The sequence below is a fragment of the Scyliorhinus canicula genome, chromosome 17 (assembly GCF_902713615.1).
Source record: "Scyliorhinus canicula chromosome 17, sScyCan1.1, whole genome shotgun sequence".
Taxonomy (NCBI): Eukaryota; Metazoa; Chordata; class Chondrichthyes; order Carcharhiniformes; family Scyliorhinidae; genus Scyliorhinus; species Scyliorhinus canicula.
Genome location: NC_052162.1, coordinates 92,649,172 through 92,675,050, shown reverse-complemented (window position 1 = coordinate 92,675,050; position 25,879 = coordinate 92,649,172). Strand labels below are relative to the sequence as shown.

Sequence of the window (25,879 nt, the reverse complement as noted above, 5' to 3'; positions counted from 1 at the left end):
GTTTGTGTATGGTCCTACCCGGCGGGACCTCGGCATTCCAGCTGCGGGGGAGCCGACTCTGGGGTGGCCTCCATTGTGGCCAGGCCCGTGACCAATTGGCGGGCACGCTCATTCTGGGTGGTGGGTGGCTATGTTCCTCCGCGCCGGGCCGCTGTAGGGCCCCGCCATATTGCTCACGAGCCGGCGCGGAGACGGCCATGGCGAGCATGCGCGGACCCACGCTAGCATTGGCGGGCCGTCTTCTGGCTCCAGAGCAGCGCACAGCACTCTGCTGCCATTCTAGCCCCCGGGAAAGGGGAGAATGATTGGGCCTAGAGGCCGGTTGATGCCGCCGTCGCTCACGCCGGTTTTGACGGCGGTGTCAACACTTGGCCGGGGTTCCGGACATCCGGCCATAGTGTTAACAGGGGAGATGGAAAGACAAGTCCAGGAAGAATTCTACTCCTACTGGTGCAGAGAGAGCAGATCACTGTGGAAGATGGGATACTGCTATGGGGAGCACGAGTAATAGTTCCAAGTCAGGATCGTAAAGCCATACTGGCCGAACTACATCATGAACATACACCCTGGAGTCTCAAAATGCGGGTGAAAAACGCGGGTGAAAAGGTATGGATCAGAAATTATGCGAATGGCTCCACAAGTAACAGGAACGGTCAATGCCAGGACAGGACCTGTGTCGTATCAGATATGGTGGCAGAACACGCCGTAAAAAAGCACCTGGACCTGGTGCGGACCTCGAATTTGTGTCCCCCCCTTGAGATGACTCAGACCAGCATACCGAGGACCGTGGAGAGTCCTCCCACACAAACTATTCTCGCCCCTCCAGCACCACTGGTGACAACATTAGACTCTGATATGGACACCATGGATTGTGCCGCGGCTGTCTCCCTGCCACCGGAAGAAGGGAGCGAACCGTCCCTCAGGCTCTCTCATCAAAAAGGATGGGTGCCTAGCTGTTATACCCCTCATACATCGGAGGCCAAGTGGAGGATCACGTCCCGCCGCATAAACAAAGAAAGAGACCCGTGAGTCACAAGGACCACGGGGGCTCCTCGGACTTTCAGGGGGAGGGGTGTAGACCAGTCCTTTGAGATTGGCCCATTGCAATACGAGTTCCCTGATTAGTGGCCCAGTCAGGAAACCCCTTTCTCTGTATATAACAGGGAGTATGAGATCCTCTGCATTCCCAGTGCAGATAGCAAGCTGAATGCACATGGTCGTACTGCTGTCGGTTTTGTTAATAAAGGGATTTTGGTGAAGGGACTTCTACCTCCATGGACCTATTACACAATCAATGTAAAATGTCATAAATGTTATCTAATCTGTCATGAGAATGTCGCTTTAATAAATATTTGGCTGCTCATGTTACTGGAGTGATGTCAGAGTGTGCGTGGAGCTGAGCTCTACTTCTGTTTTTTAGTTTCAGTTTGAGAAAAAACTTAGGTGTGTCTGCGTTTTTTAGTGAGCTGCATCTGGAGTTAAACAAAGAGCTGTACAGTTGATCTGTGCCATCCAAAGACTATCTATGGATCATTTGATGAATTCAGAATTATGCATGTTTTCAGTATTGAATGTAAACCCTGATGTGCTTCTGTTTAGAGGTTTGTTAAGTCTTTTGGATGTTCAAAGAACTGCATACAGATTGCTTAGTGTTGTATTCTTTGGGGGCTGTGTTTGAATTAATGGTTGCTAAGATATTCACTGTTTGTTTTAAAAAGGTTAACTTGAGTTCATAGAATAAACATTGTTCTGTTTTTAAAAATATTTTTTTCATTTCTGCTGTACCACACCTGTAGAGTGGGCCATGTGCTCCCCATACCACAATCTATTAAAACTTGTGAGTCAGGTGAACTCCATGATACACTTTGGGGTTCTCCAAACCCTGACCCATTACAAATCTCAGCATGTGGGTAATGTGGAACTGAGCAATAGAACTTTGAATAACACTGCACATGATCCTGAGGCCTGTGATCTAAAATGGGATTCTACATTGAGCCTCCTTTCCTGGCGACATCCGCCCTGCCAGCTCAATGACAATCCAGTTGAATGCTCACAATAATGGGGCTTTGTGCTGGTGTTTCCAGAATCTGTGACCAGCTGATTGGCTTTGACAACACTGCTAGTTTGATGACTTTTGCTGGAGGTGTTTAGGCCCCATTTCCATTTTGTCTGCTGTTTAATTGTGAACATTGTTGATGCTTGGATCAATACAGATTTGAAATTGTGCACAGAGCAGTGAATCTGAAGATTAGAGTGTGGTGAGGCACTGGGAAGGTATACAAACACATTGTAAATTCATCCATGTCGATGGTCAAAGGTTATTCATCACCTCATACAAGTTATTTTAACAAAATTGGAAAGAGAGAGATTCAATTAAATAATGATGCTCTTACCAAAATCTGCAAACAGAGTGTCCAGTCCCAGAGTGAACAGCATGAGGAAAAATAAAGTGGACCATAAAGGTGCCCATGGCAACTGGGCAAGAGCCTCTGGGTAGACAATGAAAACCAAACCGAAACCTAAACAATGGATAGAATTGATAAGATATCATTCATGATATTTAAGAGAGAATAAAGATACCCCTGTTCTCAACAATGCCCTTAACACCCACCCTCAGAAGAGATTGTACCAGTGTGACATTTTCCCATTGGCCACACTACTCATTCTGTCTCAGTGATGGGGGAAATTTAGTCCCAGTTTTTTACAAAAAGATTTAGCCTCAAAGTGTGACAATGTTTCATATTTAGACTGATTTAAAACAAGGGTTCCCAAACTGGTGTCTGCAGCAGAGCAGGTTCATTTGTAAAATGTGAAAAATGCTGCAGAGCTGCTTCTCCATTCAGATGCTGGCTTCTGGAGACATGAAAAGTGAATTTAAGTGCCGATATTTTTGAACAATGGCTGAAGATGAGAGCGTGAGCACCCAGGTTTAAGACAATGAGCGGAACAAAAAGGCGAGTCCCACCGGTGCCGTTCTAACATCCTCTGAGCCGGTGGGACCTCGGCGTTGACGAGTCTGAGGGCGGCCTGTGGGGGGGAGAGGGGGGGTCCGACCCCGGGGTGGGCGTCTGTAGTGGCCTGGCCCGCGAATGGGGCCCACCGATCGGTGGGCCGGCCTCTCTGTCGGGGGGGGGGGCTCCTTTCCTCCGCGACAGCTCTTGTAACCCTGCGCCATTTGACGTCAGTGCCGGGGCGGAGAAGAAGGCCACTGTGCATGCACTAGTTGGCACCAAGCCAACTGCGCATGTGCTAGTTGGCACCGGCTCAACTGCGCATGCGTGGACTTCGCGCCGCGGGGTTCAGGCCGGAATCGGCAACTGGAGCGGCGTGGGCCGCTCCAGTGGCGTGCTAGGCTCCTGTGGGCTGCAGAATGGGGTCCTGGAATGGGCGCCGATGCCGGAGTAAAACACTTCCATTTTTACGCTGGCGTCGGCACTTAGTCGCCCGATGGGAGAATCCTGCCCAATGTACTGACAGAAGTAGAGGAGGGCTGTACAGATTCTCATTTAAATTGTACTGGGCTGAGGATAATTGGTGTCAAATGGCTCATTAATGAGCCAAATTGACATCCCACTACATGATTCCCACATCAGGGGCGGGATTCTCCCCTACCTGGCGGGGCGGGGGGGTCCCGACGTAGCGGAGTGGTGCCAACCGCTCCGGCGTCGGGCCTCCCCAAAGGTGCAGAATTCTCTGCACCTTTGGGGGCTAGGCCCGCGCCGGAGCAGTTGGCACCACACCGACTGCCGGCAAAACCGGCACCAACGGCCTTTGACTGCCGCCGCCCGGCGCTGGGGCTGGCCAAAAGACCTTCGCCGGTTCGCTCATGCGCCGGTGGTGACGTCAGCGGCAGGTGCCGCTGACGTCACCACCGGCACATGAGCGCTGGGGGATTCTCTTCCGCCTCCGCCATGGTGTAGGCCGTGGCGGCGGCGGAAGAGAAAGGGTGCCCCCACGGCACTGGCCCGCCCACCGATTGGTGGGCCCCGATCGCGGGCCTGGCCCCCGGGGTCCGATCGGCCCGTGCCCCCCCCCCCCCCCCCCAGTACCCCGAGGGCCCGCTCGCGCCGCCGATCCCGCCGCCACCAGAGGTGATTCAAACCTCGGTGGCGGGAGAGGCCTCCCAGCGACGGGACTTCGGCCCATCGCGGGCCGGAGAATCGCCGCAGGGGGCTCGCCGCTCGATGTAGCGCGATTCCCACCCCCGCCAATTCCCGGGTGTCGGAGAATTTCTGCCACGGCGGGGGCGGGATTTTCGGCGTGGGGTCGGAGAATTTCGCCCCAGGTCCTTCCTAACCCCAAGCTAATTTGGGGCATTTTCCCCGACACTGGGAATTCACTGCAGTTACTTCAGACCAATTCTCCCTGCTTGCACATCCGGCCCTCTTCCTCCTCCCCCCACCCAGCCCCATCCCAATCCTGGCCTCCCCGATGGGCTCACTCAAAACGTACTCATTGGGGAGCCAGTTTCTGCTTCTGTTATCGGTGGCAGGGATCACAGTGGGAGGAGATAGTCCCACGAGAGGCACAAAACACGCATTACACCAGCAGGATTTCCCGTTGCACTTGTATACGCACCCCACCAATGAAGTAAATGGAATCATGAAATTCAACATCGGGATTACAATTAGAATAGATTTACATTGGATTATCAGACCTCTATGCCTGATAATCACTCCACCACCATGATGAAATCCATTGACATTGGGGTGAGGGCACGGTGACTTGCATCAAGGCAAGCCTCCCATTGCGTGCAATTGGTAAGCAAAAGCCACCAGCTTCAGGTGAGTGAATCTATCAGTGGGTAGGGGCCACGTCCTCATGTCCGGGCACTGCCCACCTGACACAGCCCGGATACTGCCCAACAGTAGATCCAAGGGTACATTTGTTTATTCGTTCATGGGAAGTGGGTATCGCAGGCTGTACCAGCATTTATTGCCCATCCCTAATTGCCCTCTAGGGCAGTTAAGAGTCAACCACATAATAATAATAATTTTTATTGTCACAAGTATGCTTACATTAACACTGCAGTGAAGTTACGGTGAAAAACCCCTAGACGCCACATTCCGGCACCTGTTCGGGTACACAGAGGGAAAATTCAGAATGTTCAAATTACCGAAAAGTACATCTTGTGGGACTTGTGTGAGGAAATCGGAGCACCAGGAGGAAACCCAGACACAGGGAGAACGAGCAGACTCCGCACAGACAGTGACCCAAGCCGGAAATCAAACCTGAGACCCTGGTTCTGTGAAGCAACAGTGCTAACCACTGTGCTGCCGTGCCACCTTTATTGCTGTGGGTCTGGAGTCATGTAGGCCTGATCAGGTAAGGACGACAAGTTTCCTTCCCTATACGATATTAGTTGACCAGATGGGTTTTCACAACAATCGACAACGGTTTCATTGTCATTATTGGACTTTTACTTCCAAAAGTTTACTATCTGCAGTGGTGGGATTTTAACCTGGATCCCCTGAATTATGATATTGCTCTCTGCCAGGATACTGATATGAGCCAATAAAGCTGAACAGTATCAGGACAGAATCAATTCAGAGACACTGCAGCTTTTGGGGTGAACAGCCAGAAGTTTATCCACCTAAAAGGTAGCAGAGAGAGAATGAAGTAATTATTTAGGGCAGAGGAACCTGGTTCTGTCAATTTCAACTTTTAAACATAATCTATATAACAGCTAAATCAAAACCACACTTGTTATTGGTCAATCAAACCTCATTGTTTAAAACCATTCAGACATGAACCATACATCGGTGATTGTTGCAGGATTAACAACCCTTTATTGTGACTGTAACTAAAGAAAATCCAGTAACACAGGACAACTGCAAATTCCTCCCTCAGATCATTCAGGATCTAGATTTGACCCTGTTAGGGCTCGGAACAAAGGACCATTGGAACGGAAGTTGGCCACACTGCCCATCGAGCATGCTCTACCCATTCCATGCGATCGTGGCTGATCATTCACTTAAATGCGTTTTCCCATATTCCTTTACATCATTGGTAATTAGAAATCTGTCAATCTCAACTTTAAATATATTTAATAATTATGCTTCCACAGCCTCTGGGAGAGAGAATTCTAAATATTTACAACCGGCTGATTATAAAACTCGTGTTATCTCGGTCCACAGTGGCTTCTCCCTAATTGTGTCCCCTGGTTCGAAACCAAATAAGTGAAACATTTTGGCGGGATTCTCTCAGCCCGGGGTCGGGCTGGAGAATCCCGCGACTGGCACGAATTGCACCATGCTGCCCCGAAGCCGGCACGCGATTCTCCGCAGAGTAGAGAATCGCCACAATTGGTGCCGGCGTGGTTGCTGCGAGGGCCTCTCTACCCGGCCGGCCCGCCGATTTTCGGCCCAGGATGGGCAGAGCGGCCGTCGTAAAAGCCGAGTCCCGCCGGCACCGTCCACACCTGCTCTCAGCCGGCGGGAACTCGGCACGGAAAGGTCGGGGGAAGCCTGTGGGGGGAGAGGGGGGGGTCCGACCCGGGGGGGACTCCAATGTGGCCTGGCCTCTCTGGCTGGTGGCCTTCTTCCGCGCTGGCCCCTTTAGTCCTGCGCCATGTTGCGTCGGGGCTGGCGCATTGAAGGAAGTCACTGCGCATGCGTGCGTTGGCACCGTCGCCGGTGCCATTGTGCATGCGTGGATCCCGCGGCGCCCAGTTGACACCGGGATCAGCAGCTGGAGCGGCGTGAACTACTCCAGTGCCGTGCTGGCCCTCGGTAGGGGCCAGAATTGCTGATCCTGAGGTCGTGTTGATGCTGTCGAGAAACGCAACGGCATTTACGACGGCATCAACACTTAGCCTCAGGATCACAGAATCCCACCCCCAACCTTCATCTAGACCATCATTCTTCAAAATTCTTGAGAAAACAAGCCCAGTTTCCTCAATACCTTTCCTAAGACGGTCCCACCAAACCGGGAGAAAGTCTGGTGAACCCTTGTTGCACTCCCTCCATGTAATAATATCCTTCCTAAGGTAAGGTGAGCAAAGCTCAGCACAGACTCCAGGTATCGTCTAACCCTGGTTCCATTTACTTGAAGCAATAGCAAAGGATGTTCAACATTTCAAGCTTTGCACAGGTGAAGGAGACGCAGCCTGAGTGAGTGAGACACAGCCAGAATGGGAATTGGAACTTGGTCATTTGGGCAGTGTGGTAATTAAAGAGGTAAGAGGTAAGTGGTGAATTCAAATCTTCAAAACATGTTTTTCAATTTTTTAGTTAAAAGGTCTGTGTCTAGCTCAGTGTCTGATTGGCTGAAGCTCCCCCACACTAATTGCTGAGAGGCAGTTATCTGGCAGTCACCTGAGGCCTGTTTAGTGGCACAAGGGTGTATATTGTATTCTTCTGTTTGAAGCTTAAATAGTGTGACTCATAAGACCATAAGACATAGGTGTAGAATTAAGCCATTTGTCCCAACTGTTTAGCACACTGGGCTAAATCGCTGGCTTTGAAAGCAGACCAAGCAGGTCAGCAGCACGGTTCGATTACCGTCACAGCCTCCCCGAACAGGTGCCGGAATGTGGCGACTAGGGGCTTTTCACAGTAACTTCATTGAAGACTACTCGTGACAATAAGTGATTTTCATTTCATTTTCATCGAGTCTGCTCCGCCATTCAATCATGGCTGATATTTTTCTCATGCCCATTCTCCTGCCTTCCCTCCATAGCCCCTGATCCCCTTATTAATCAAGAACCAATCTATCTCTGCCCTAAAGACATTCAGTGAATTGGCCTCCACAGCCTTCTGCGGCAAAGAGTTCCATAGATTCACCACCCTCTGGCTGAAAATATTCCTCCTCATCTCTGTTTTAAAGGATCGTCCCTTTAATCTGAGATGGTGTCCTCTGGTTCTAGTTTTTCCTACAAGTGGAAACATCCTCTCCATGTCCACTCTATCCAGGCCTCGCAGTATCTTGTACATTTCAATAAGGTCCCCTCTTATCCTTCTAAACTCCAATGAGTACAGACCCAGAGTCCTCAAAAGTTCCTCATAGGACAAGTTCTTCATTCCAGGGATCATTCTTATCAACCTCCTCTGGACCCTTTACAAGGCCAGCACATCCTTCCTTAGATATGGGGCCCAAAACTGCTCACAATACTCCAAGATAAAAGAGCGCGAGGAGAGCGGCGGAGACACAGTGAAATAGCACGAGGAGAGCGGCGGGGACACAGGATAAAAGCGCGAGGAAAGCGGCGGGGGCACAGATAAAAGAGCGCGAGGAGAGCGGCGGGGGCACAGTGAAAGAGCGCGAGGAGAGCGGCGGGGACACAGTGAAAGAGCGCGAGGAGAGCGGGGGGACACAGTGAAAGAGCGCGAGGAGAGCGGCGGGGACACAGTGAAAGAGCGCGAGGAGAGCGGGGGGACACAGTGAAAGAGCGTGAAGAGAGCGGCGGGGACACAGTGAAAGAGCGCGAGGAGAGCGGCGGGGACACAGTGAAAGAGCGCGAGGAGAGCGGCGGGGGCACAGTGAAAGAGCGCGAGGAGAGCGGCGGGGACACAGTGAAAGAGCGCGAGGAGAGCGGGGGGACACAGTGAAAGAGCGTGAAGAGAGCGGCGGGGACACAGCTGCCAGAGAAGTGGCCTTCAGATTCTCGGCGGTGGCAGTAGCCAGGGGTCTGTTGGGAAGAGTGACATCACAGCAAAGCAGTGACCTGATTGGCTGGTAAGGAAAGTGCTCAAATTAGCAGTAGCTGGGAGAAATTCAACTCTGTGTGTTGGTAAGTATTGTGATTGGTAAGTAAAATCTTTATTCCTTTCACTTATTCATTATTTGATATATTTGTAGTCAGTTAAGGTAAAGTGTAAAAATGGCAGGAAATCCCAGACCCGTGTTATGCTCCTCGTGCTCAATGTGGGAGTTCAGGGACGCATCCGATGCCTCTGACTACTTCATGTGTGGGAAGTGTGTCCAGCTGCAGCTCTTGTTAGACCGCGTGATGGCTCTGGAGCTGCAGATGGACTCACTTTGGAGCATCCGTGATGCTGAGGAGGTCGTGGATAGCACGTTCAGTAAATTGGTCACACCGCAGATTAGGATTGGTGAGGGAGACAGGGAATGGGTGATCAAAAGGCAGAGAAAGAGCAGGAAGGCAGTGCAGGTGTCCCCTGCGGCCAACTCCCTCCAAAACAGGTATACCGTTTTGGATACTGTTGGGGGAGATGACTCACCAGGAGAAGGCAGTAGTAGCCAGGCTCATGGCACCGTGGCTGGCTCTGCTGCACAGAAGGGCGGGAAAAAGACTGGCAGGACTATAGTCATAGGGGATTCAAGTCGTAGTCCACATTGGCACTAACGACATAGGTAGGAAAGGGGACAAGGATGTCAGGCAGGCCTTTAGGGAGCTAGGATGGAAGCTCAGAGCGAGAACAAACAGAGTTATCTCTGAGTTGTTGCCCGTGCCACGTGATAGTGAGATGAGGAATAGGGAGAGAGAGCAATTAAACACGTGGCTACAGGGATGGTGCAGGTGGGAGGGCTTCAGATTTCTGGATAACGGGCTCTTTCTGGGGAAGGTGGGACCTCTATAGACAGGATGGTCTACATCTGAACCTGAGGGGCACCAATATCCTGGGGGGGAGATTTGTTAGTGCTCTTTGGGGGGGTTTAAACTAATTCAGCAGGGGCATGGGAACCTGGATTGTAGTTTTGGGGTTTGGGAGATTGAGAGTATAGAGGTCAGGAGCACAGATTTGACTTTGCAGGAGGGTGCCAGTGTTCAGGTAGGTGGTTTGAAGTGTGTCTACTTCAATGCCAGGAGTATACGAAATAAGGTAGGGGAACTGGCAGCATGGGTTGGTACTTGGGACTTCGATGTTGTGGCCATTTCAGAGACATGGATAGAGCAGGGACAGGAATGGTTGTTGCAGGTTCCGGGGTTTAGGTGTTTTAGTAAGCTCAGAGAGGGGGCAAAAGAGGGGGAGGTGTGGCGCTGCTAGTCAAGGTCAGTATTACGGTGGTGGAAAGGATGCTAGATGGGGACTCTTCTTCCGAGGTAGTATGGGCTGAGGTTAGAAACAGGAAAGGAGAGGTCACCTTGTTGGGAGTTTTCTATAGGCCACCTAATAGTTCTAGGGATGTAGAGGAAAGGATGGCGAAGATGATTCTGGAAAAGAGCAAAAGTAACAGGGTAGTTGTTATGGGAGACTTTAACTTTCCAAATATTGACTGGAAAAGATATAGTTCGAGTACATTAGATGGGTCATTCTTTGTACAATGTGTGCTGGAGGGTTTCCTGACACAATATGTTGACAGGCCAACAAGAGGTGAAGCCGCATTGGATTTGGTTTTGGGTAATGAACCAGGCCAGGTGTTAGATCTGGAGGTAGGTGAGCACTTTGGAAACAGTGATCACAATTCGGTGACCATTACGTTAGTGATGGAAAGGGATAAGTATACCCCGCAGGGCAAGAGTTATAGCTGGGGGAAGGGCAATTATGATGCCATTAGACATGACTTAGGATGTGTTGGTTGGAGAAGTAGGCTGCAAGGGTTGGGCACACTGGATATGTGGAGCTTGTTCAAGGAACAGCTATTGCATGTTCTTAATAAGTACGTACCAGTCAGGCAGGGAGGAAGGGGTCGAGCGAGGGAACCGTGGGTTACCAAAGAAGTGGAATCTCTTGTTAAGAGGAAGAAGGAGGCCTATGTGAAGATGAGGCGTGAAGTTTCAGTTGGGGCGCTTGATAGTTACAAGGAAGCGAGGAAGGATCTAAAGAGAGAGCTGAGACGAGCAAGGAGGGGACATGAGAAGTCTTTGGCAGGTAGGATCAAAGAAAACCCAAAAGCTTTCTATAGGTATGTCAGGAATTAAAGAATGACTAGGGTAAGAGTAGGGCCAGTCAAGGACAGTGGTGGGAAGTTGTGTGTGGAGGCTGAGGAGGTAAGCGAGATACTAAATGAATACTTTTCGTCAGTATTCACTCAAGAAAAAGATAATATTGTGGAGGAGAATGCTGAGACCCAGGCTATTAGAATAGATGGCATTGAGGTGCGTGGGGAAGAAGTGTTGGAAATTCTGGACAAGGTGAAAATAGATGTCCCCGGGGCCGGATGGGATTTATCCTAGGATTCTCTGGGAAGCCAGGGAAGAGATTGCTGAGCCTTTGGCTTTGATTTTTAGGTCATCATTGGCTACAAGAATAGTGCCAGAGGACTGGAGGAAAGCAAATGTGGTCCCTTTGTTCAAGAAGGGGAGTAGAGATAACCCCGGTAACTATAGGCCGGTGAGCCTAACGTCTGTGGGGGGTAAAGTTTTGGAGAGGATTATAAAAGATACGATTTATAATCATCTAGATAGGAATAATATGATTAGGGATAGTCAGCATGGTTTTGTGAAGGGTAGGTCATGCCTCACAAACCTTATCGAGTTCTTTGAGAAGGTGACTGAACAGGTAGACGAGGGTAGAGCAGTTGATGTGGTGTATATGGATTTCAGTAAAGCGTTTGATAAGGTTCCCCACGGTCGGCTATTGCAGAAAATACGGAGGCTGGGGATTGAGGGTGATTTAGAGATGTGGATCAGAAATTGGCTAGTTGAAAGAAGACAGAGAGTGGTAGTTGATGGGAAATGTTCAGAATGGAGTTCAGTTACGAGTGGCGTACCACAAGGATCTGTTCTGGGGCCGTTGCTGTTTGTCATTTTTATAAATGACCTAGAGGAGGGCGCAGAAGGATGGGTGAGTAAATTTGCAGACGACACTAAAGTCGGTGGAGTTGTAGACAGTGCGGAAGGATGTTGCAGGTTACAGAGGGACATAGATAAGCTGCAGAGCTGGGCTGAGAGGTGGCAAATGGAGTTTAATGTGGAGAAGTGTGAGGTGATTCACTTTGGAAAGAATAATAGGAATGCGGAATATTTGGCTAATGGTAATATTCTTGGTAGTGTGGATGAGCAGAGGGATCTCGGTGTCCATGTACATAGATCCCTGAAAGTTGCCACCCAGGTTGATAGGGTTGTGAAGAAGGCCTATGGTGTGTTGGCCTTTATTGGTAGAGGGATTGAGTTCCGGAGCCATGAGGTCATGTTGCAGTTGTACAAAACTCTAGTACGGCCGCATTTGGAGTATTGCGTACAGTTCTGGTCGCCTCATTATAGGAAGGACGTGGAAGATTTGGAACGGGTGCAGAGGAGATTTACCAGGATGTTGCCTGGTATGGAGGGAAAATCTTATGAGGAATTTGTTGGGTTACGGGTGTAGAGTGGATACGTGGGTTTGAGTAGGGTGATCATGGCTCGGCACAACATGAAGGGCCTGTTCTGTGCTGTACTGTTCTATGTTCTATGTTCTATGAAAGGCTGATGGACTTGAGGTTGTTTTCGTTAGAGAGAAGAAGGTTAAGAGGTGACTTAATAGAGGCATACAAAATGATCAGAGGGTTAGATTGGGTGGACAGCGAGAGCCTTCTCCCGCGGATGGAGGTGGCTAGCACGAGGGGACAGACTTAAATTGTGGGGTAATAGATATAGGACAGAGGTCAGAGGTGGGTTTTTTACGCAAAGAGTGGTGAGGCCGTGAATGCCCTACCTGCAACAGTAGTGAACTCGCCAACATTGAGGGCATTTAAAAATTTATTAGATAAGCATATGGATGATAAGGGCATAGTGTAGGTTAGATGGCCTTTAGTTTTTTTTAGTCGGTGCAACATCGAGGGCCGAAGGGCCTGTACTGCGCTGTATCGTTCTATGTTCTATGTTCTATGTAAGGGGAGTAGACATGCGTTTCTGTGGTCGAAAACGAGACTCCTGAATGGTATGTTGCCTCCCGGGTGCACGGGTCAGGGATGTCTCAAATCGGCTGCAGGACATACTGAAGGGGGAGGCTGAACAGCCAGTTGTCGTGCTGCATATAGGCACCAACAATATAGGTAAAAGATGGGATGAAGTCCTACAATCAGAATTTAGGGAGTTAGGAGATAAGTTAAAAAGTAAGACCTCAAAGGTTGTAATCTCAGGATTGCTACCAGTGCCACGAGACAGTCAGAGTAGAAATTCAAGAATAGTCAGAATGAATACGTGGCTTGAGAGATGGTGCAGGAGGGAGGGGTTCAGTTTTTTGGGACTTTGGAACCGGTTCTGGGGGCAGTGGGACCATTACAAATCAGATGGTCTACACCTGGGCAGGACTGGAACCAATGTCCCAGGGGGTGCTTTTGCTAACGCTGTTGGGGAGGTTTTAAACTAATGTGGCAGGAGGTGTGGGAACCAGATTAGGAAGTTAGAGGTCAGTAAAGAGGCAGCAACTAAAGCCAGTAAGGTACTAGATAATAAACTCAATGTGACTACAGGGAAGAGTAGGCAGGGAAGAGATGATGAACGCCAATTGACAGATGGTCTGAGGTGCATTTCTTTTAATGCGATAAGTGTAGCAGGTAAGGCAGATGAACTTAGGGCTTGGATTAGTACCTGGGAATATGATGTTATTGTTATTACTGATACTTGGTTGAGGGAAAGGCAAGACTGGCAACTAAATATCCCAGGGTATAGGTGCTTCAGGAGGGATAGAGAGGGAGGTAAAAGGGGTGGAGAAGTTTCATTACTGGATAATATCACAGCTGTGATTAAGGAGGGCACCTTGGAGGATTCGAGCACTGAGGCAATATGGGTAGAGCTAAGAAATAGGAAGGGTGCAGAAACATTGTTGGGACTTTACTACAGGCCTCCCAAAAGCGAGCGTGAAATAGAGGTACAAATATGTAGACAAATTATAGAACAATGTAGGAGCAATAGGGTGGTCGTGATGGGAGATTTTAACTTCCCCAACATTGAATGGGACTCTTGTAGTGTTGGAGGCCTAGATGGAGCAGAATTTGTAAGGAACATCCAGGAGAGCTTTTTAGAGCAGTATGTAAATAGTCCAACTCGTGAAGGGGCCATACTGGACCTGGTATTGGGGAATGATCCTGGCCAGGTGGTTGAAGTTTTAGTCGGTGGTTACTTTGGGAATAGCGATCACAATTCTATAAGTTTTAGCATATACATGGTCAAAGACGAGAGTGGTCCTAAAGGGAGAGTGCTAAATTGGGGAAAGGCCAAGTATAACAAAATTTGGCAGGAGCTAGGAAATGTGGATTGGGAGCAGCTGTTTAAGGGTAAATCCACATTTGAAATGTAGGAGTCTTTTAAGGAAAGGTTGATTAGAGTACAGGACAGATATGTCCCTGTGAAAATAAGGGATAGAAATGGCAAGATTAGGGAACCATGGATTCCGGGTGGAATCGTGAGACTAGCTGAGATGAAAAAAGAAGCATACATACGATCGAGGCAACTCAAAACTGATGAAGCTTTGGAGAAATATCGGGAAAGTAGGACAAATCTCAAACGCGCAATAAAGAAGGCTAAAAGGGGTCATGAAATATCTTTGGCTAACAGGGTTAAGGAAAATCCCAAAGCCTTTTATTCATATATAAGGAGCAAGAGGGTAACTACAGAAAGGATTGGCCCACTCAAAGACAAAAGAGGGAATTTATGCGTGGAGTCAGAGGAAATGGGTGAGATTCTTAATGAGTACTTTGCATCGGTATTCACCAAGGAGAGGGACATGACAGATGTTGATGCTAGGGATGGATGTTTAAATACTCTAGGTCAAGTTGGCATAAGGAAGAGGGAAGTTTTGGGTATTCTAAAAAGCATTAAGGTGGACAAGTCCCCAGGTCCGGATGGGATCTATCCCAGGTTTCTGAGAGAAGCGAGGGACGAAATAGCTGGGGCCTTAACAGATATCTTTGCAGCATCCCACGGGTGAGGTCCCGGAGGACTGGAGAATTGCTAATGTTGTCTCTTTGTTTAAGAAGGGTAGAAGGGATAATCCAGGGAATTATAGACCTGTGAGCTTGACGTCAGTGGTAGGCAAACTGTTGGAGAAGATACTGAAGGGTAGGATCTATTCACATTTGGAAGAAAATAGACTTATCAGTGATAGGCAGCCTGGTTTTGTGCGGGGAAGGTCATGCCTTACATACTTAATAGAATACTTTGAGGAAGTGACAAAGTTAATTGATGAGGGAAGGGCTGCAGATGTCATATATATGGACTTCAGTAAGGCGTTTGATAAAGTTTCTCATGGCAGGTTGATGGAAAAAGTGAAGTCGTATGGGGTTCAGGGTGTACTAGCTAGATGGATAAAGAGCTGGCTGGGCAACAGGAAACAGAGAGTAGTGGTGGAAGGGAGTGTCTTAAAATGGAGAAATGTGACTAGTGGTGTTCCACAGGGATCCGTGCTCAGACCATTGTTATTTGTGATATACTTAAATGATCTGGAGGAAGGTATAGGTGGTCTGATTAGCAAGTTTGCAGATGATACTAAGATTGGTGGAGTTGCAGATAGCGAGGAGAATACAGCAAAATAGATTGGAGAGTTGGGAAGAGAAATGGCAGATGGAGTTCAATCCAGGCAAATGCGAGGTGATGCATTTTGGAAGATCTAATTCAGGAGCGGACTATATGGTCAATGGAAGACTCCTGGGGAAAATTGATGTACAGAGATCTGGGAGTTCAGGTCCATTGTACCCTGAAGGTGGCAACGCAGGTCGATAGAGTGGTCAAGAAGGCATACAGCATGCTTGCCTTCGTTGGACTTGGTATTGAGTACAAGAGTCGGCAGGTCATGTTACAGTTGTATATGACTTTGGTTAGGCCACATTTGGAATGCTGCGTGCAGTTCTGGTCACTACATTACCAGAAGAGTGTGAATGCTTTAGAGAGGGTGCAGAGGTGGTTCACCAGGATGTTGCCTGGTATGGAGGCTGGTATGAAGAAAGGTTGAGTAGATTAGAATTGTTTTCGTTGGACAGACGGAGGTTGAGGGGGGATCTGATTGAGATCTACAAAATTATGAGAGGTATGGACAGGGTGGATAGCAATAAGATTTTTCCAAGAGTATGGGTGTCAATTACAAGGAGTCACGATTTCAAGGTGAGAGGGGGAAAGTTTAAGGGAGATGTGCATGGGAAGTTTTTTACGCAGAGGGTGGAGGGTGCCTGGAATGCTTTGCCAGCAGAGGTGGTAGAGGCGGGCACGATAGCATCATTTAAGATGCATCTAGACAGATATATGAACGGGCGGGGAACAGAGGGTAGTAGATCCTTGGAAAATAGGCGACTGGTTTAGATAAAGGATCTGGATCGGCGCAGGCTGGGAGGTCTGAAGGGCCTGTTCCTGTGCTGTAATTTTCTTTGTTCTTTGTTCTTGTTCCAAATAGAGTCTGACCAGACCTTATACAGCCTCAGAAGTACATCCCTGTATTCTAGCCCTCTTGACATGAATGCTAACATTGCATTTACCTTCTTAACTGCCGACTGAACCTGCACATTAACCTTAAGAGAATCGTGAACAAGGACGCCCAAGTCTCTTCTGCTTTCCGAAGCATTTCCCCATTTAGAAAATAGTCTGTGCCTAGATTCTTCCTTCCAAAGTGCATAACCTCACACTTATCCACATTGCATTTAATTTGCCACTTCATTGCCCACTCTCCTGGCTTGTCCAAGTCCTTCTGCAGCACCCTTGCTTCCTCAATACTACCTGCCCCTCTACAAATTTTTGTATCATCTGCAAACTTAGCAACAGTGCCTTCAGTACCTTCTTCCAGATCATTAATGGATATTGTAAAAAGTTGTGGTCCCAGCACAGACCCCTGAAGCACACCACTAGTCACTGGCTGCCTTCCTGAAAAAGACCCCTTTATCCCCACTCTTTGCCTTCTGACAATCAGCCAATCCTCTATCCATACCAGGATCTTACCCTTACCACCATGGACTTTTAAATTATTTAACAGTTTCCTGTGCGGCACCTTGTCAAAGGCCTTCTGGAAATCGAAATAAATCATGTCCACTGAATCTCCTTTTCTAACTTGCTTGTTACCTCCTCAAAGAACTCTAACAGATTTGTCAGACAGACCTCCCTTTGACAAAGCCGTGCTGACTCAGTCCTAATTTACCATGAACTTCCAAGTGCTTCATGATCTCATCTTTATGAACAGACTCCAAAATCTTGCCAATGATCGAAGTCAGGCTAACCAGCCTATAATTTCCTGTCTTCTGCATCCCTCCCTTCTTAAATATTGGTGTTACATTAGCCACCTTCCAGTCCTCTGGGACCCTTCCTGCCTCCAGTAATTCCTGAAAGATCATCACTAATACCTCCACAATTTCCTCAGCTATCTCTTTTAGGACCCTGGGCATCTGGTCCAGGTGACTTATCCACCTTCAGACCTTTCAGTCTCCCCAGAAACTTCTCCTTAGTAATGGTCACTGCACTAATCTCTGCCCCGTGGTTCTCCTGGAGCTCTGGCATCCCACTGGTGTCTTCCACCATGAAGACTGATGCAAAGTAACTATTTAGTTCATCTGCCATTTCTTTGTTTCCTATTATTACTTCTCCAGCCACATTTCCTAGTGGTCCAATGTCTATTTTTGCTTCTCTCTTACCTTTTATATATTGAAAAAATCTCTTCCTATCTTCCTTTATATTACTAGGTAGCTTGCACTCGTACTTCATCTTCTGCCCCCTTATTGGTTCTTTAGTTGTCCTCTGCTCACTTTTAAAGGCACCCAACTTGAGCTCCTCACAGACTGCATGGTTCGGTTGGAGCAGCAGTTGGATGCACTTAGGAGCTTGCAGGTGGTGGAAAGCATCATAGATAGCAGTTATATAAATATGGTCACACACAAGGTGCAGGCAGAGAAATGGGTGACCAATAGGCAGTCAGTGCAGGAATCCCCTGTGGTTGTCCCCCTCTCGAACAGGTTATACCCCATTGGATACTGTCGGGGGGGAATAGCCTATCAGGGGAAAACAGCAGCAGTCAGAGCAGTGGCACCACGGCTGGCTCTGATGTTCAACAGGGAGGGTCAAAGCGCAGAAGAGCAATTGTCATCGGGGAGACTATAGTCAGGGGCACAGATAGGCGCTTCTGTGGACGTGAAAGAGACTCCAGGATGGTATGTTGCCTCCAGGATGTCTCCGAACGGGTAGCCAGCATCCTGAAGGGGAAGGGCAAACAGGCAGAGGTTGTGGTACATATTGGTAACAATGACATAGGCAGGAAGGGGGATGAGGTTCTGCAGCAGGGGTTCAGGGAGCTAGGCAGAAAGTTAAAAGACAGGACCTCTAGGGTTGTAATCTCGGGATTACTCCCTGTGCCACGTGCCAGTGAAGCTAGAAATAGGAAGATAGAGCAGCTAAACACGTGGCTAAACAGCTGGGGTAAGAGGGAGGGTTTCAGTTATCTGGACCACTGGGAGCTCTTCCGGGGCAGGTGTGACCTATATAAGAAGGACGGGTTGCACCTAAACTGGAGAGGCATAAGTATCCTGGCCACGAGGTTTGCAAGTGTCACACGGGAGGGTTTAAACTAGTATGACAGCGGGGTGGGTACCGGAGCAATAGGTCACAAGGTGAAAAAATTGAGGGAGAACTGGGAAATAGGGCCACTATGGCTCTGAGGAAGAGTAGACAGGGAGATGTTGCTGAAAACAGCGGGACTGGTGGCCTGAAGTGCATTTGTTTTAATGCAAGTATAACAGGTAAGGCAGATGAACATAGAGCTTGGATTAGTACTTTGAACTATGATGTTGTTGCCGTTACAGAGACCTGGTTGAGGGAAGGACAGGATTGGCAGCTAAACATTCCAGGATTTAGATGTTTCAGGTGGGATAGAGGGGGAGGTAAAAGGGTGGAGGAGTTGCGCTACTGGTTAGGGAGAATATCACAGCTGTACTGCGGGAGGACACCTCAGAGGGCAGCGAGGCTATATGAAATGAAAATGAATGAAATGAAATGAAATGATGAAATATGGGTAGAGATCAAGAATAAGAAGGGTGCAGTCACAATGTTGGGGGTTTACTACAGGCCTCCCAACAGCCATCAGGAGATAGAGGATCAGATAGGTAGTCAGATTTTGGAAAGGAGTAAAAGCAACAGGGTTGTTGTGATGGGAGACTTTAACTTCCCCAATATTGATTGGGACTCACTTAATGCTAGGGGCTTGGACAGGGCAGAGTTTGTAAGGAACATGCAGGAGGGCTTCTTAAAACAATATGTAGATAGTCCACCTAGGGTAGGGGCTGTACTGGACCTGGTATTGGGGAATGAGCCCGGCCAGGTGGTAGAAGTTTCAGTAGGGGAGCATTTCGGGGACAGTGACTACAATTCAGTAAGTTTGAAAGTGCTGGTGGACAAGGATAAAAGTGGTCCACAGGTGAATGTGCTAAATTGGGGGAAAGCTAATTATAACAATATTAGGCGAGAAATGAAAAACATAGATTGGGGGCGGATGTTTGAGGGTAAATCAAGATCTGACATGTGGGAGGCTTTCAAATGTCAGTTGAAAGAAATTCAGGACCGGCATGTTCCTATGAGGAAGAAGGATAAATATGGAAAATTTTGTGATCCTTGGATAACGAGGGATATTGCAGGCCTCGTCAAAAAGAAAAAGGTGGCATTTGTCAGGGCTAGAAGGTTGGGAACAGATGAAGCCTGTGTGGAATATAAGGAAAGTAGGAAGGAACTTAAGCAAGGAGTCAGGAGGGCTAAAAGGACTCACGAAAAGTCATTGGCAAATAGGGTTAAAGAAAATCTCAAGGCTTTTTACACGTAGATAAAAAGCAAGAGGGCAGCCAGGGAAAAGGTTGGCCAACTGAAAGACAGGGGAGGGAATCTATGTGTGGAACCAGAGGAAATCGGTGAGGTACTAAATGAATACTTTGCATCAGTATTCACCAAAGAGAAGGAATTGGTGGATGTTGAGTCTGGAGAAGGGTGTGTAGATAGCCTGGGTCACATTGAGATCCAAAAAGACGAGGTGTTGAGTGTCTTGAAAAATATTAAGGTGGATAAGTCCCAGGGCTGATGGGATCTACCCCAGAATACTGAAGGAGGCAAGAGAGGAAATTGCTGAGGCCTTGACAGAAATCTTTGGATCCTCACTGTCTTCAGGTGATGTCCCGGAGGACTGGAGAATAGCCAATGTTGTTCTTTTGTTTAAAAAGGGTAGCAAGCATAATCCAGGGAACTACAGGCCGGTGAGCCTTATGTCAGTGGTAGGGAAATTACTGGAGAGAATTCTTCGAGACAGGATCTACTCCCATTTGGAAGCAAGGGGTCGTATAAGCGAGGGGCAGCACAGTTTTGTGAAGGGAAGGTCGTGTCTCACTAACTTGATGGAGTTTTTTAAGGAGGTCACAAAGATGATTAATGCAGGTAGGGCAGTGGATGTTGTCTATATGGACTTCAGTAAGGCCTTTGACAAGGTCCCTCATGGCAGACTGGTACAAAAGGTGAAGTCATACGGGATCAGAGGTGAGCTGGCAAGATGGACACAGAACTGACTAGGTCATAGAAGGCAGAGAGTAGCAATGGAAGGGTGCTTTTCTGATTGGAGGACTGTGACTAGTAGTGTTCTGCAGGGATCAGTGCCGGGACAGGTGCTGTCCATAGTATATATAAATGATTTGGAGAAAAATGTAACTGGTCTGATTAGTGAGTTTGCGGACGACACAAAGATTTGTGGAATTGAAGATAGCAATGAGGACTGTCATTTGGAAACTTGGGTGGCGAGATGGCAGATGGAGTTTAATACAGACAAATGTGAGGCATTTTGGAAGGTCTAATACAGGTAGGGAATATACAGTGAATGGTAGAACTCTCAGGAGTATTGACAGTCAGAGAGATCTTGGTGTACAGGTCCATAGGTCACTAAAAGGGGCAACACAGGTGGAGAAGGTAGTCAAGAAGGCATATGGCATGCTTGCCTTCATTGGCCGGGGCATTGAGTATAAAAATTGGCAAGTCATGTTGCAGCTGCAAAGAACCTTAGTGAGTATAGTGTTCAATTCTGGTCGCCACACTACCAGAAGGATGTGGAGGCTTTGGAGAGGGTGCAGAAGAGATTTACCAGGATGTTGCCTGGTATGGAGAGCATTAGCTATAAGGAGAGGTTGAATAAACTTGGTTTGTTCTCACTGGAACGAAGAAGGTTGAGAGGCGACCTGATAGAGGCCTACAAAATTATGAGGGGCATAGACAGAGTGAATAGTCAGAGACTTTTTCCCAGGGTAGAGGGGTCAATTACTAGGGTGTGTAGGTTTTAGGTGCAAGGGGCAAGTTTTAGAGGAGATGTACGAGGCAAGTTTATTTTACACAGAGGGTAATGGGTGCCTGGAATTCGCTGCCGGAAGAGGTGGTGGAAACAGGGACGATAGTGATATTTAAGGGGTACATTGACAAATACATGAATAAGATAGGAATAGAGGGTTACGGACTTCGGAAGTGTAGAAGATTTTAGTTTTGATGGGCAGCATGGTCGGCACAGGCTTGGAGGGCCGAAGGGCCTGTCCCTGTGCTGTACTTTTCTTTGTTCTTTGTTCTTTTGTTCCATTTGGCTACTCATCAGAAGTAAAGAGAGAGCAAAGGGGTTGGATATTAAACTGTAGCTGTGAGAGATTGCAACAAGATGTCGCAACTTTAAGAACAGGAGACAGATGGCCCAGTTCGGGAGGAAGGGTAATTGCATTTAGACAATAAATGTATGTGCTATTTGTAAAAATGGGTTTAAGATGCAGTTGAAAAATCACAATCTAAAGTTGTTGAACTGAATGTTGAATCCTGAAGACTGCAATGTACCCAACTGGAAGTTCTTGCTCCTCCAGCTCTTGCTTCTCCAGCTTGGGACGGGTATGCCAATGACGGACATGTGGGCATGAGATCAAGATGGCTGAGTTAACATGGAACGCAACAGGAAAGCTGGGGCCAAGCCTGCGGACTGAGTGAAGATGTGAAGATGTTCCGCAAAGTGGCCATTCAGTCTGCGGCCAGTTACCTCAATGTGGAGCTCGAGTATCATAGATCAAATTGAAGGGGGTGCAACTGAAACACGTCACAATCTGAAAGGAGTGTCTGGGATGAGGAGGGCGGAGCACCTTCTGCGGGAGGATGCCGTGGGAACGGGATGAGAAGTTCGGAATAATGAAGGAGTGTCACAGAGGAAGTGCTCCCTGCGGAATGCTGACAGATTGGCGGGGCAGTGAGGGGAAACGGTGGGGATGACCCTTCCAAATGTGGATGCTAGTGGGGTGGAAGGTGAGGACAAAGGTGCAGGAAATGGATTGAACCTGGCTGAGTACTCCATACATTATGGGGCGTAGGGTGGCAGAGGAGGGGAGAGTTGGTATCTCGGTTAAGGAAAAAAGCAGACATGTCAGAAGCATCATTTTCGAAGGTTCAGAACCGATGCGATGGATGCAAAGTAACTGGGAGAATGGGAGTCTGGTCTGAGGAGCTGCAGTCAAGGTAGCTGTGGAAGTCGGTGGGTTTTCAATGACGATTAGTGGTCAGTCTATCACCCGAAATGGAGACAGGGGAAGGAAAGGGCGTAAACTATGTGAAGGTGACTGAGGGGTGGAAATACATATCATATCCATCGACTTTCCTTTATAAATTCTGTTAGTAAAATCCTCAAATAGCCCCAACAGGTTCATCAAACATGATTTCCCATTCATAAACCCATGTTGGTTATGCTCAATCAAATCATTATTATCCAAGTGTCCATTTATCACATAATTTATAACATTCTCACATTTTTCCTGCTGCTGATATAAGATTAACAGGTTTGTAGTTCGCAATTTTCTCTCTTCCTCCCTTCTTAAATAGTGTGATGATATTGGTAAACCATTCAGAATCTACTGAATTTAGGGAGATGATCATTTGTGCTTCCACTATCTCCGCATCTACCTTTTTCAACATTCTAGGATTTAGAAAATCAGCTCCCAAGAACTTATCAGGTTTTAGTCTCCAATAGAACCTTCTTGCTAATATTAATTTCCTTCAACTCTGCCTTCTTCCTTGTTCTTTGGGTCTCTACATCTGGGAGATTCCCTGTATCTTCCTTCTTGAAAAACACACACAATGTCACCATTTAGCTTCTGTGTCATTTTTCTATTCCCCATTATAAATTTGCCTAACTCTGCTTGCAATGGACCTACATTTGTCTTCATGAAAAAATTCCTTTTTACCGACCTAAAGAAGCTTTACAATGAGTTCTTCAATGTTTTTCTTTGCTAGTGTAAGTTCATATTCTATTTCCTTTCTTTATCAATTTCTTGGCCTTCCTTTGCTATATTCTAAAATCCTCTCAATCCTTAGGTTTACTACTATTTCTGGCAAATTTAGAAGCCTTTTCTTTTAATCTTATAATTATATTTAACTTCCTTTGTTAGTCATAATTCACTGACCTTTGGTGGGATTTTGTGCAAAGAATGTATAGTTGATGTAAACTGTGTAATAATTCTTTGAAGACTGTCCATTCCATGTATATGGCCATACCTTTTGTCATGTGAGAGAACTTTTAAGAAATGGGTATTTTTATAGAATAGCTGTCGTGGGTGTACCTTTAAGAAATGGGTGTTTATTACTGCAGTGATGTCAGAGAGTGGGTAGAGCTAGGCTGTCTGTCTATTTTTTACTTTCGCTTTGGACTTGCAGCTACAGGGTGTGTTTTAGTTTCGTTTTGAGAGCTGGATAGCTGCAGGCAAGGCAGGCAGCTGTAAGGATCTCTCTCTGCAGGCTACAGGCTGACTTCAGCTCATTTGGGGATTTCAAAGTGGTACATGTCTCAGGAGAGAATTTAAACCTGATCTCTGTGTAAAGAGGGTTCTTTTTGTCTTATGGATGTTGCAAGGAAAGATTTAGAGTTACTTACAGGGTACAGTATTCTTTGGGGGATTTATTGGTGTTGATAGTTGTTAAGATGTTTACTGTGGGTTTATAAAGTGTTAACTGGTTTCAGAAATAAACATTGTTTTAATTTAAAAGTACTGTAAATCTCTGTTACATCACACCTATAAGGTAGGCCCGTGTGCTCCTCATAACCACAACCTATTAAACGTTGTGGGTCAGGTGAACTCCATGATACAGTTGGGGTTCTCTAAACCCTGGCCCATAATACTTTAAATATATTTTTCCAATCTATCTCAGCCAATTTGTCCCACACACCTTCATCATTTGTTTTCCTCACGTTTAACATCCTACTTCAGATTGAACGACCTCACGTTCAAACAATGGGGTTGGATTTCCAGACCCCCAGCTGCATATTTCTCAGTGACAGGAGGCGATGCGGCATTCATTAGCGGTGGGATTCGCTGGTCCCACCGCTGTCAAAGGGAATTCCCATCAAAGTCACTCTATGCATTGGGAAACACGTGGTCAGTGCTGTGCTGCCGTTGGGATCAGAGAATTCCACTGGCAGTGAACGGCAAGGATCCATAATGTCCGAACTATCCACCTTTGGATTTGGGGAGAATGCAAAAGAAGTGCTGGGAATCCCTCACGGGCCTTTACAGGGAAGGGTTTGCATGGCAATTGCCCAGAAGTGCAAACATCCTCTGGGCAATTGCACTGAAAATTCCAAAAATTGAATTTTAATTGTTCAGATTATTCTGCCAGTTTTACACTCATAGTTACACAAACCGGTTAGAAGAATTAAAGCCTCCTCTTTAACCTTTGGGTAACTATTGGAAACACACAGACCAATCCTCACACAGGACTGCTTCACATTATGACCCCTCACAGGACTCCCTCACACACCGACAACCCTCCCCCCGGCCACAGGACACCGCATAAACCCTAATCCCTCTATGGGACTCCCCCCACATCTCAAATCTACCAGTCGAATCTCTCCACATCTCCAAACCTGCCCCCACAGCACTCCCCTCATACCATGACCCCTCCATTGGACTCACTTGACACCCAACTCCCCTATGGGACCTCCCCCCCCACATCCCAGAACCCACAGGTGACCTCCCCCACACACACCTCCGGCTAGCCAGGGGACTCCCCAAGATACAGGCTACCCTTTCCCTAACTGTTTTTCCCACCATCTCGACCTCACAATATTTCCCTTCCACAAACATTCACTTTCACCACCAAGGCATGGTGACAGCAGTGTGCAGCAACTAGAAGATGCACTGCAGGAACTTAATAAGGTTCCTTGGGTACACCTTCCAAACCCACAACCATCTAGAAGGACAAGAGCAGCAGATACATGGGAACACATCACCTGGAGGTTCCCATCCAATTAATTCACCACCTTCACTTGGAAATATATTGCTGTCCCTTCACTGCCTCTGGGTGAAACTCCAGGAATTCCCTCCCAAATTTCACCGTGGGTGGACATAAACCTCAGGGACTGCAGCAGTTCATGAAGGCAGCTAGCCACCATAAATTTAAAAAATGAACCCGACCAGACCCCTTCCACCACCCAATCTCTGACCCCCACATCCCTGACCTCTTTACCCCCCCCCCCCCCTCCCCCCCCCCCCCCCCCCCCACTTCCCTGACCTTCCTGCTTGGGGCCTGCAAAGAGTCTTTTTACGTAGGCTCCAAACAGCTCTACTGATCAGATGTTTCAACAAAGTTTCCAAGACAGGGTAAATACATGTTTAAACTTTGTAATTCCTGCTGGTCATTGCTTTCCAACGCTAATTAGAAGTAATGGCCCAATAGGGTTCCAAATGATTGGCTTCAAATTTTACCAAAAGAATGGAAAGCCTGTGATTGTGGAACCTGGCAAGTTTTCTTTCAGATTTAGAAACATTTTAACAGAAGATAGTGAATTTAATTCTGCATTTACCTGACTGTACAACCTCTGAAACGGGCTTGCCTTGTACATGAGCCATGTGTCCAAGGACGGAGAAGATAACAAATCCAGCAAACACACTTGTAGCACAGTTAACAACACAAATAATGATGGTGTCAGTGTAACAGTTGTTGTGGAATTTGTTGTAGGATGACAGTGCTACTACGGTGCCAGAACCCACTGAGAGAGAATAGAAACATTGTATTGCAGCATCTTTCCAGACCTGGGAAACAGAATGG

At 47.5% G+C, this 25,879-nt stretch overlaps 2 protein-coding genes across 5 annotated transcripts in view; one reads left to right on the top strand and one right to left on the bottom strand.

Moving 5' to 3' along the window:
- Nucleotides 1–25,879, top strand: part of LOC119952308 (sodium- and chloride-dependent neutral and basic amino acid transporter B(0+)-like) — a 388,856-nt gene that overhangs the window by 183,933 nt on the left and 179,044 nt on the right. The window lies entirely within an intron of this gene.
- LOC119952307 (sodium- and chloride-dependent neutral and basic amino acid transporter B(0+)-like) overlaps nt 1–25,879 on the bottom strand; it is a 188,390-nt gene that overhangs the window by 83,201 nt on the left and 79,310 nt on the right. For all 4 annotated transcript variants that reach the window (XM_038775955.1, XM_038775957.1, XM_038775956.1 and 1 more), the window contains 2 exons: nt 25,635–25,863; nt 2,394–2,519 (listed from right to left, as the gene is read on the bottom strand). In XM_038775955.1, the coding sequence (XP_038631883.1) occupies nt 2,394–2,519; nt 25,635–25,863 (355 nt within the window). The remainder of the gene's footprint in view (nt 1–2,393; nt 2,520–25,634; nt 25,864–25,879) is intronic.